This window comes from Anopheles arabiensis, chromosome 2 (assembly GCF_016920715.1).
Source record: "Anopheles arabiensis isolate DONGOLA chromosome 2, AaraD3, whole genome shotgun sequence".
NCBI lineage: Eukaryota > Metazoa > Arthropoda > Insecta > Diptera > Culicidae > Anopheles > Anopheles arabiensis.
Window position 1 is genome coordinate 106,990,928 of NC_053517.1, and position 11,766 is coordinate 107,002,693.

General features: G+C 47.2%; 4 protein-coding genes across 6 annotated transcripts; 2 read left to right on the forward strand and 2 right to left on the reverse strand.

The window, feature by feature from the left end:
• Positions 1–59: 59 nt before the first annotated feature.
• On the reverse strand, positions 60–5,440 carry LOC120905064 (DE-cadherin-like). The gene is made up of 2 exons (XM_040315734.1): positions 4,861–5,440; positions 60–4,719 (listed from the first exon to the last, which is right to left on the reverse strand). Exon 2 carries the CDS (start codon positions 4,613–4,615, stop codon positions 131–133), a length of 4,485 nt encoding a protein of 1,494 aa, XP_040171668.1. The 5' UTR covers positions 4,616–4,719; positions 4,861–5,440; the 3' UTR covers positions 60–130.
• LOC120905074 (pre-mRNA-processing factor 19) lies at positions 200–8,337 on the forward strand. 2 transcript variants are annotated; one of them, XM_040315767.1, is made up of 5 exons: positions 200–313; positions 6,199–6,430; positions 6,559–6,708; positions 6,786–7,986; positions 8,064–8,337. In XM_040315767.1, exons 2-5 carry the CDS (start codon positions 6,412–6,414, stop codon positions 8,206–8,208), a joined length of 1,515 nt encoding a protein of 504 aa, XP_040171701.1. In that variant the 5' UTR covers positions 200–313; positions 6,199–6,411; the 3' UTR covers positions 8,209–8,337. The 2 variants fall into 2 exon arrangements, with proteins under 2 accessions (XP_040171701.1, XP_040171693.1); XM_040315759.1 differs by having other exon boundaries at positions 258–370.
• Positions 8,338–8,476: 139 nt separating this feature from the next.
• Positions 8,477–10,623, forward strand: LOC120905092 (eukaryotic translation initiation factor 2 subunit 2). 2 transcript variants are annotated; one of them, XM_040315792.1, is made up of 4 exons: positions 8,477–8,648; positions 8,957–9,386; positions 9,485–9,529; positions 9,665–10,623. In XM_040315792.1, exons 1-4 carry the CDS (start codon positions 8,631–8,633, stop codon positions 10,186–10,188), a joined length of 1,017 nt encoding a protein of 338 aa, XP_040171726.1. In that variant the 5' UTR covers positions 8,477–8,630; the 3' UTR covers positions 10,189–10,623. The 2 variants fall into 2 exon arrangements, with proteins under 2 accessions (XP_040171726.1, XP_040171734.1); XM_040315800.1 differs by lacking the exon at positions 9,485–9,529 and having other exon boundaries at positions 8,481–8,648.
• LOC120905101 lies at positions 10,610–11,600 on the reverse strand. The gene is made up of 2 exons (XM_040315814.1): positions 11,112–11,600; positions 10,610–11,047 (listed from the first exon to the last, which is right to left on the reverse strand). Exons 1-2 carry the CDS (start codon positions 11,575–11,577, stop codon positions 10,647–10,649), a joined length of 867 nt encoding a protein of 288 aa, XP_040171748.1. The 5' UTR covers positions 11,578–11,600; the 3' UTR covers positions 10,610–10,646.
• Between the last annotated feature and the right edge of the window lie 166 nt (positions 11,601–11,766).

Below are 11,766 nucleotides of genomic sequence, written 5' to 3' on the forward strand. Positions count from 1 at the left end.
TTTCCAAGGAACGACAAACATGCAAAAGGCGTGTGAAAAGATGGGTAAGTTTGGTGACTATGGTGGTAGCAAAACTGTATATTTTCTAGAAAACAAGATAACACTACAATTACTGCTATAAAATTCTTCCTTATTTCTCTGTGTCGCTCGACTCTTCGCCGTAGCTGTAAGCAAGCATCTGTAACCCTGGGGGCAAGGATAGATTGGGAAGCTTTAAGTTCCCCTCGGAACCAGAAAAGGAGGTCAGGCTCGACAGTGACTGGTAGCTGGTCTCATCACCCTCGTACGCATAGCATCGCACATCGTCTTGTGGGTAAGCGTCAGCAGCTTGGTCGCAAGCAGCCCTCTTGCGTAGGAGGAACGTTCCAAGGTATTGATCGTTGTTAATATTAGCATAGTGAATTGTGTCCAGGTCCATCAGGTTTAAGTGTCCTAGAACCGCGTTGAGATCGTAAATAGTGTCACACTCTCCTCCACCCTCCTCCTCGTAATGAACAACCGTGCCCCGTGGATGGTCCATCTCCTTGTCATGCCATTCGTCATGGCTCGTCTTGTGTGCGATTATGAAAAATAGTAGCACGATCAACAAAATAATACAGGCGATAATTACGTATAGGTAGTACGATGTAAAGCCAATGGATGCGATGAGAGCTACAGAGCGACTAATGCATTCCGAGTTGACATTCTTTGCTAGGCTGGGCAGACCGAGATCGTACGTCCGCTCGTTGATGGTGAGATTGCGCAGGCAGCCACTGAAACCTTTGTCCTGTGGCACGTACGTCCAGTTGAACAGCGATCCCAGGGAGTCCAGGTTGACGGCAGCTCCTCCGAGTTGCAGTGGAGCGTTCACGTTTAGGAATCGATTCGGTCCCTTTGGCGCATCAAGACTCATGCATGTGGACAGTTTGCAGTTGTCGACGATCATCTCGATTGTCTGCGGTTGAAGCACGATCTCTACGGTGAATGGCTTGCCCTGAGGGAATCGATGCCGATGTTCGATGCGGATAGTACCACTGCCGTAGTCGAGCAGCAACACAGGGAGTCCCTTCACGAGCTCCAATGCCAAGAAGTCCTGCACAGGCAGACGAGGATTATAGTTGAGTGGACCGATGTACATCACCAAGCCATCTTCCTGCTGCGGTGATAGTTCTACACTTATTCGCGTCATGTTGCAAGGACTGATCGGAGGATAAAGCGCATATCCACTGCCATAGAACCCGATGCCAAGCATCTCACAATGAGGACCTTCAAAGCCCTCGGGACAGGAGCAGCGATCGTTCACCAAGAAACCTCCATTGAGACATGTGAGCGACGGCGAAGGAGCCTCACACACACACTCTGCCTGTACAAAGGCATTCACACCCACAAACGAGCTAGTGTTGGTGTGTATCGCGATAGGGACGTTCGACTTGTAGAGCGTATTCTTGCACGATAGCTCACAGTTGCGACCCTCTTCGATACACTCGTCAATGCCCACCATAAGTACCGAAAGACCTACGTCCTCTTCCAACTGATGAAGCTGATAGCCCATCATTCCGTTGAGTCGTTCAGGTGCGTAATAAGGACTGCCATGGGCCGAGAACCGAACATCCAGGAAGGTTCCGTTGTCATTGTCGCGCTTCAACACGGTGAACACATCCACGTTCTCTCGGCTAACGTTGAGCGTGTTTGCAATGCTCGCCTGCAAACGATCTTTGGGATTTGTGAGCTGACCAGGTGTAAGTGATACGAACTCTTCCGCAGTTACATTATGGAATCGGATCGATCCACTCTTATCCACTGCTTCCTCTGGGATCTCTTTCACCGTTACTGTCACTTTGGCTGTGACATTATGGCGTGGGAAATGTCTGGAGTGCTCAATCACGTGGAAGTTCAGTTCATAATCTCCCCCACGTGTACCTTGAAGCATGGTGATCATACCTGTGTCCCTGTTTAAATCGAAAAAGGCTACCGACTGATGACGGGTAGCATCATCCCATATGAACGTCTTATCTGGAAGATCCCAGTCGTCCGGATCGTCTACGTACACGCGTCCAACTTCCGTGTTGGGTGATTCTCCTTTGTAGTTGTACACGAAGATGCGACTTTTACCTGGTCTCATCTTGTTGTCGTTGTCGTCACCGATTACCAGATGTAGCATGCTGACAGCGCTCATAGGTTCTTCGCCAGAGTCTCTAATGAGGATGGGAATTTGGTACTCCTTTTGCTCCTCTCGATCAAACTCAACCAACGCGTGCAGTTCCTCGCCTTGAACTTTGAAACGTTTCTTGATCTCATAACGCGCATTAGGATCGATGCTAAAATGGAACGGTGGTCCGTTCTGTGCCTCGTCCACGTCCTCTGCTGTCAGTTTTACAATCAAACCTGGCGGCCTGTTTTCGCCCCAAACGACAGGCATTGCATTCGATAGTCGAGGTGCATTGTCATTGATATCTTCCAAAGATATGATCACAGTGGCTGGCGTTTTCTTGCCCGCACCATCCTCATCCGTCGCGGTGATAATAAACTGCCAGCGCTTGGAGCCTAGCGGAGGATCACGATCGAGCGCTCTCTTGACCCGCAAGCATCCACTATCGTCGATCTCTATCGCATCATCGTATTCGTCGACGTAAAAGAATCGAATGTGCTGCGGATCGCTTCGATTCTCGATGTCCGGATCATACGCCTGAACGGTCATTATACACCCGGATGGGATCGTTTCTTCTGGTATCGTTACATTACGAAGACCTGTGAAGCGTGGTGGGTTATCGTTGACATTTTTTACTTTGATAGAGACTGTCGCGTTGTCCTGGAAGATCCCATCATCAACCTGAACGATCAGCGTGTACTCACGAACCGTCTCGTAATCGAGCCGGTTGTTGATCGAGATACGACCGGTGTTGTTGTCAATTTTGAAAGCAAGTCCTTCATTACCGGAGACAATTGTATAATATAACAGGGATGTTGCATCGGGGTCTCTTGCCGTCACCTCAATTACTGGCGTGTTAATGTTCTCATCCTCCGGCACGCCCTCTACCACGAAATGCTGACTAGTGAACGCTGGCTTATTGTCATTTTTATCCATCACCTTGATGAATAAGAGCTTGGTAATACTGTTTGGCTTACCATTTCGATACAGTGCCGATGGAGAATTGTCTTCTGCTACTACTTTGAGCTGATAAGAATCAGTTTGCTCGCGATCAAGCGCTGCCAGTGTCTTGATTTGACCCGTTATATTATCAATGTGAAACAAATGTTGACTTTCGTCCTCGAATCGATACGACACGATATTGTTAGCCGGTGTGCCATCCAGATCATAGGCCTTTACTACCATTACCGGCGTTTCGGGTGGTTCATTTTCAAGGACTGCACCGGATGTCATTTCTGGAAACACCGGTATAATATCATTCTCATCCAGCACCAGGATCTTTAGAACGGCTTCAGCAATCAGGTCGTCCGAATTCTTAACATTCACTGTGAGAGTATACTCTGCTATTATTTCATAATCGAGCGCCTTACCCAGCTTGATCGTGGCCACGTTGTTCAGCTGCTCCAGTAGGAACGTGTGCTTTGAATTTGTTTCCTCTGTTCGACCTTGGATCAGTTCGAAGATGACTTCCGGTTTCTCTGGGATGGCTGAATTGGCCTCAAACATTGCTATCGGCTTAGAGTAATCTTTAAACGTTTCATTCAGCACAATTGTTTCTTCTGGCAACTTGGAAAAGTATGGAGACCGTTTATTCGATTCCATGACGAGTATTTTAACTTCCACATCTGTATGATGCATGGGTTCGCCCTGTTGGTTTAAATTGTATGCTCTCACGTGGATCAAGTAATGCTGACCAGGACTACGATCGATCTGTTTAACCAGGGTAACTAAACCATTGTTTTCATTAATCTGGAAGAAACTGCTGTCTGGGAGACTCTGCAATAGTTCGTACTTGATGAGACTGTTATCACCGTCATCCATATCCGTCGCCGAGATAGTACCAACGCGCTGGTTCACCTTCATATCTTTCGCTACCGACTCTTCGTAGCGTACCTTGTCAAATACTGGTGAATTGTCGTTGATGTCTACAATTTTTACCTTCAGCGTGCAAACATCGTCTAGTCGAGGTCGCCCATCGTCTGTCGCCCGCACAGAGATGTAGATCTCCTTCTCACGGATCGGCTCATCTCGGTCAAAGACGTGGACCGTTGTGATTTCTCCCGTGTTCTTATCAATTCGGAAGCGTACTCGTTCGCCAGGTGTTGTCATAAGGCTGTACTCTATAATTTGATTTGGATCTGGATCGATTGCATTCACGTGCAGGACTGGCGTACCAACTGGCTGTTCCTCCTTTAGCATTGGCTTGTAGCTATCACACTCATTGAAGGTTGGTTTACGATTTTCGACCTGATTCGCTGAAAATTCAGGTGGTGAATTTCTCCTTTTTCTTGTTGCATCTGGATGAAGTGTGTCATCTTGTCTCTCCTGTGAGCTGAGCACTGGAAGGCGCGAGTGATGAGGTTTAGGCTGATTTTCTGAAGGGATTTTATCGCTCTCTCTATCATTGTGTCTCGTTGATGCTAATAGAGAAACGTAACAGTGTGATGTTAACAGGAGCAAAGTTAATAATACTCTTGCTGGATACATTATTGTTCATGGATCGTTGTAACATGTTCGGCTATCAAATGAAGTAGTTTATCATCTTTCTTGTTACATTCTGCACGTGTTGTCCAGTGTTGAGCTCTGATAGGCTAAAATACGTAAAATAAAAATTAAAAGTTAGAGATGCATTAAATTTTTAACTAACAGCTCAGATAACTATCACACCACAAACATTTACACAATATTCAGACTTTGGACTACCGTTTTCAAACACTTTTTTTCCCTTCTACCTGTATTAGCGCAAACTGATAAGCTGGAAGCATTTACGGATAGCATATTTTACGCACGCGACAACTTGTGTACATATTGACGATCCTGATTCACTTCCTTATCAACATCCAACGGCTGGTTAGATTCGATTACCTACGACAATGATAAGATTTTGGTAATCACCCAAATTAGAAATTAAACATGATCAAATTACACAACAAGCCATCGTCTTGTTTGTACTGCAAACTGTTTAGTTCGATGTTTTATTCGAAAAGTCCGCTGAAAGATAACGAAACTCTCTTTGCAAGAACACACATTGGAACCAAACAAACTGTATTATCTTTATGCACCCTAGTACGCTTGTAAGTTATTTGAAATTATTCTGTTACTGTCCGTTGATGTGGCGAGCAACGCGTTCTCAATATTGTACGTCACAAGCCGACGAATGCTCAAATGTAAATGTCGTCATGAAAACGAAGACGTAGCTCCTGGCCATTACAACCTTGACGATATCGGTGCACCTTTATCTCTCTTATCTGCAAGTCAGCATATCTTAGATTTGACATTATCTTCTTGAGCGATATCAGCTTCAAAATGATGCTAACTCAGCGGTCAGTTCAGCTTTATCAGCCAAGTTAGCTGGCAACGGCAAGTTAATCATGGGTTTCAAATTCATTCCATTTGCACCGCTTGGAAATACATATTGCGCCTATTTTCGTGGACAGGCAACGGCAACACTTTTAACGTGAAATACACTTAAATACACTTAAAGTATTCTTATGTTTCTCTTTTGTGGAACATTCTTTTCACATACTCTTAAGTCCTAACAAATTTTAAACACATGTAGCAAACTTCAATTCACCAAACTCACTATAACAAACACCTCTACAAAACACTTTCAAGACGATTCACCTAAAATCTGCTACGCCAATGCAAGCAAAAGAAACTGTTCGTTTCCTATGGTAACTGCTCAGTCAATGAAATGGCCTTACTTCGATTGAGCGCCGATCCGATAGCGACGAGGCTGCTGATGCGATTGAAGCGGGTGTTCAGTTCAAAGCGTCGTATCAGTAAAATAACGAAAAAGGTATGACTAATTGATGGTATCCGTTTGACCAAATATTAGTCACAAATTTGATCAGATATCTATGCATCTAAATTTGAATCATTGCTCTATTTGTAGTTTCTTATCAGTGTTCTGACGGATTGTACAATTCGATACAATGTGGTTATTTATTTATTTATTTACATTTTGGTTGTTATGCATTTTGTAGAAATTCTCTCAACTTTATTGTAAATCTTGAGAAGGTGGACCTATTGTTTGTGATGTTTTCTTTTGTAATCTGATGTGTTTGCAGCTTTGTTTGATGTAAACGACCCATTGCTTTGCTCCCGGATTATGATGTGTGCCGATTTGTTAGCTGGGAATCAGTCCTGCGCCAGCTGTCAAAGTAACAATCAAACCGAAAGGAGAAAAGCGTCTCGAATTTTGCGGACCTTTTGATATTGTAATTGTAAACTGTTTTACACAAATTAACTTGAAGAAACCCCTCCCACGTAGTTAATAAACGATGTCGCTGGTGTGCAGTAGTAAGTATTCGTTGATTACGCCCGTGTTTGCGCTCTATTGCGGCAAATGCTGCGTCCGGCCTACGGAAAAGTAAGGTTATGTTGCGCCCTTCGTAATAAACATCTTCTATCGCCCCCTTTTTTTGCAGTATCGAACGAAGTACCGGAACATCCTTGTATATCGCCGAAATCGGGTGCTATCTTTGAGCGCCGGCTGATTGAGAAGTACATCGTAGAGAATGAGTGCGATCCAATCAACGGACAGCCGCTAACGGCGGAAGAATTGATCGATGTGAAAAGTAGGTGCAATGGGACGGCAATGTACGCCCAGCTTGACGGTCGACACTTATCCCGCTTTTACCTGCTTTCTTCGCAGCTCCTCCGATCGTGCGTCCGAAGCCACCGAGTGCAACGAGTATTCCAGCCACACTGAAAACGATGCAAGATGAGTGGGACGCACTGATGCTGCATTCGTTTACCCAGCGGCAACAGCTACAAACCGCCCGCCAGGAACTGTCCCACGCACTCTACCAGCACGATGCGGCCTGCCGTGTCATCGCGCGACTCAACAAAGAGGTGGCCGCGGCCCGCGAAGCGTTAGCCACCCTGAAACCACAGACGGGTATGTCTGCAATCCAAGCCGCACCGCAACCGTCGATTGCGTCGGAGGCGGGTGGTGTTGCTGCTCAGCCTATCGAACAGGCTGGCATGAGTGCGGAAGTCATCCAGAAGCTACAGGACAAAGCGACCGTGCTTACGCAGGAGCGCAAGAAGAAGGGCCGTACCGTGCCGGAGGAGTTGGTTAGCCAGGAGAAGCTGCGCGGCTTTCTCACGCTCGCCTCCCATCCCGGGTTGCATTCTGCTAGTGTGCCCGGCATTCTAGCGCTGGACATCAATCATTCCGATCAGAGCAAAATCTTAACCGGTGGCAACGATAAGAATGCGACCGTATTCAACAAAGACACGGAACAGATCGTGGCCGTACTGAAGGGTCACACGAAGAAGGTGACGAAGGTAATCTTCCACCCCGAGGAAGACACTGTCATTACGGGCTCGCCGGACTGCAACATACGCGTATGGCATGTGCCCACCTCCCAGACGCAGCTGCTGCTGCGATGCCACGACGGGCCCGTAACTGGTCTTTCGCTCCACCCGACCGGAGATTACGTGCTGTCCACCTCGTCCGACAAGCACTGGGCGTTCTCGGACATACGGTCGGGCCGGTTGCTCACGAAGGTAGCGGATACGGCAGAGTATGGCCTCACGTCCGCTCAGTTCCATCCGGACGGGCTGATCTTCGGTACGGGCACGGAGGACTCGCAGGTGAAGATCTGGGATTTGAAGGAGCAAAGCAATGTGGCAAACTTCGCGGGTCATACCGGACCAATCACGGCCATTTCGTTCTCCGAGAACGGTTACTATCTCGCCACCGCTGCGGATGATGCGTGCGTAAAGCTGTGGGATTTGCGCAAGCTTAAAAACTTCAAAACCATCCAGCTGGATGATGGTTACGAGGTGAAGGACCTGTGCTTCGACCAGAGCGGAACGTATCTGTCGATTGCCGGCACGGATATTCGGTAAGTTTTGGGAGGATATAACGTTAGCCCGTATAAGGATAAAAGTCTCATTGATCAATATTTTTGTTTCATTTCAGTGTCTATCTCTGCAAACAGTGGCAGGAGCTGAAGGTATTCAATGATCACACGGCACTGGCAACGGGCGTTCGATTTGGCAAACATGCACAGTACATCGCGTCGACGAGCATGGACCGTACATTGAAATTGTACGGTATTGAATAAACGAGGCCGGATGGATTCACTTACCCTTCAATTACATACCGGTAGGAATAGAGGTAGCAGTGCGCAAAGTGTGGCATTCATGTAAAATCATCTCCTTTTTGATCAATAAATAAGCTACTGACGATGAAATTGTGTGCGGGGATATTTTTCAAAAGAATAACCATTTCCCAAGTTCTTCTCACACGTAACGCCTTGTAACGCTATTGTACGCGCGTGACGGCTGCAGCTGTCAGCGCGTGCGTGTGCCGCAAGAAGAGGGAGAAGCAGCTTTTGACAGCCCAGAATGTGACAGCGGAGAAATTTACGAAAAGCTGATGCAATATTGCTGAAGTGAGCTGGTTCGCTCGCCCGTAAAATAAATTAAACGTGCACAAAAGTGTGTGGAAAATAGGAAAAAACTGTCTCAAGTGTTAGAGCAAATCATGGCGGAAGACGATGCGGTAAGTCGACGGGATAGCGCCCTACGAAACATGGAACAAAACGCGAGTGAAAGTTCGAGACCATGCCCTGCTGCTGCTGGGCCGTGTATCGGCGATGTTGCTTGCGAAAAGAGCCACATCGCTAGCAACCAGCACCAGCAATGCGCCGGACAGCGATGTTAGGTTATGAGCAGGGAATGAATTTACCTCGATCTCGGACCTGTTCAACAGGCTCACCGGCTTCTTTGTCTTTTTACGCTTGAAATTTCTTAATGCACGTAATATTAATAGCATGTCACGTTTTTGCACCGTTTTCATCCCTGCCCCAGATCTTTGACCCTTCCTTGATGAAGAAAAAGAAGAAGAAGAAGACTCCGTTCGATTTAGATGCCATGGCTGGAGCGGGGGAGGAACCGACAGAGGCCGATGCGGCGGTGGCGCCGAGCGAACCGAAACCGCTAGCAGACGGTGAAGACGATCTCGATTTGGAGAACTTCAACAAGAAAAAGAAGAAGAAGAAGAAGCCGTTCAATCTCGACGAGCTGGAGGGAGCGCTCCCGTCCGGTGCCGGCGAAGGCGACGCGGATGCGAAGGAGAGCAAGGAGGAGGGTGAGGTGGCCGGGGACGATGGGCTGGACGAGGACTTCAAGCTGGACTTTAGTATGAAGAAGAAGAAAAAGAAGAAGAAGGATCTTACCGAGCTGATGGAGCAGGAGCTGGTGGACGGAAAGGACCCGCAGGACGACGAGAAGGAAAATGGTAAGTGTGCGACAGATGTTTTAAATATTTAAAAGTTGTATGATCGTGGATGTTGTGTGTTTGGAGCGTAAATCTGATGATATTTTGCCATTGCGTTGATTTTACATGCCTTACCGAGAATGATGGGATCGTCACCGAAACTGGTATAGAGAGCCGTTTTTCCTATTTCATATTTGATTATTGTTTTCACACTTAATTTTGACGTTGAAAATGCTCTTCTCACTTACCGATAACTAATGCGTGACTTTTATCTCTTCCCCGGCACATCGCGAAAACAGTGGATGAAAATGTAACTTCCTGGGCCGGCTCGGACCGTGACTACACGTACGACGAGCTGCTGAACCGCGTGTTCGAGATCATCCTCGACAAGAACCCGGAGATGGCCGGCGGGCGGAAGCCGAAGTTCGTGATGCGCCCGCCGCAGGTGCTGCGCGTCGGCACGAAGAAAACTTCGTTCGCCAACTTTACCGAAATCTGCAAAACGCTCCATCGGCTACAGAAGCACGTGCTGGACTTTCTGCTGGCTGAGTTGGGTACGAGCGGTTCGGTCGACGGTAACAATCAGCTGATCATCAAGGGTCGCTTCCAGCCGAAACAGATCGAGAACGTGCTGCGAAGATACATCAAGGAGTACGTCACCTGCCACACCTGCCGCTCGCCAGACACCATTCTCCAGAAAGATACCCGCCTGTTCTTCCTGCAATGCGAATCGTGCGGGTCACGGTGTTCCGTCGCTAGTATTAAGTCTGGTTTCCAGGCCGTCACCAGTAAACGTGCCGCCATGCGTGCGAAGACCGCCTAAGCGCGGCCAGCTGGTTGAAGTGGTGTCTGAATGGAGATTCCGTGTTGAGAAGGAGAGAAAGACACGTCACGTCGCTATGTGGTCGGTGTTGCACACACGGGAACGAGCGTGAACGGTGTAATGTGAATTTAGTGCATATTGTTTCCCGACGCTTCATCGTTTGGTTTTCGGTTATCTTCCCACTTTCTCGTTGTTTGCTCCCGTATCATGCAACTCTTCAATGGCGCTATATGGGCGGCATAATTGCTCGCGCCCTCTTTCGAAACTGCTAAATGGGATTTATATGATGTTTTTGGAAACAAGGCGAACATAAATACAAAACCAAGACATTACTTAAGAGACAGATATAAATATTCCACACGAAGCCCGATCGCAAACCCTCTTCTCAAGTAATTCTCATGGAAAATAAAAGGTAACCAACTTTTCAAACAGATACATAACGGGTTTTCTTTCTATATTTACAATCCCTTCATCTTTTCCGCCAATTTATCGATGCAACTTGCAGTTGTTTCGTTCATGCTGGTCGGTTCTTCTAACATACTGAGCATGGGCTCGTACACCGAAAGTAGGTAGCACTTCCAGAACAGCTCACACGAGTGGCCCAGCTCGCCATCGGGTAGGATGGTTTGGGCAAACACGGCTACCCTGCCACTGCTGGCTTCAAAAGGCCGCCCTACAACGAAGCATTGTGTGCGCAGCTTCAAACGGCCGAGAAAGTTGGCACAACGTGCTTTCGCTATCGAAATCAGCATCCTGAGATGGCGCCTCAGTTCGATAGAGCTTGGCATCGCTTCCTCGTTCAGCGGGGACGGTTTCCGGCGAAGAGTATCTTCACAGCAAAGCAGCTTATTTAAATTATCTACAAAGAAAATGTGCAGTAGAATAGAGTGCGAGCTTATTTAATGAGCGAACCAGCAACTTACCTAGCATTTTATTGTTCGATGGTCGATAATATACATCCACTGCTGCCGATCCATCATCAAGCTGATACACCGTAACATCATTGCGGAACGTTTCCGCCGTTAGCTTCCCGTACAGCATCGTGTTCGAGAAGTTGATTCGAAACAGCTCGCATATGAACGTGTCCTGGTATATTCGAACCTGGGCAAGCAGGAGAGCCGGTATGGCCAAAACATATCGGATGGTACGGGCCTTTGCATTGGTGCCGGTTCTTCTCGCCTCGACGTCAAGGCGTCGGTCGGGCAGGGTGTTGAGGAAGCATTTGAATTCGTTCAGAAAGTCCTCCTCGGTGAGATCGACTATTTCCACCGATGCGTGTATAAGTTTACTTTCCGCACACACTCTGTACGCCGGCAGCTTCTCCTCGATGTCTTCGTCGGCGTTTGGTTCGGTTTTAATTTGATTTACCGGTATGGCAGCATCGCTCATATTTTATGCTACTGTTGTGATTCGATTTGTTGACAAACCATACATCGGAGAGCGTTACAACCAAGGTGTATAATAGCAAAAAGGTGGTATCTATTTACGTTATTCAGGGAAAATGCCAATTTTACAAAAAAAGCTTCTTCACAGAAATACTAAAACGCTTTATTTTAAAATGATTTCGGTAGCAGTTTT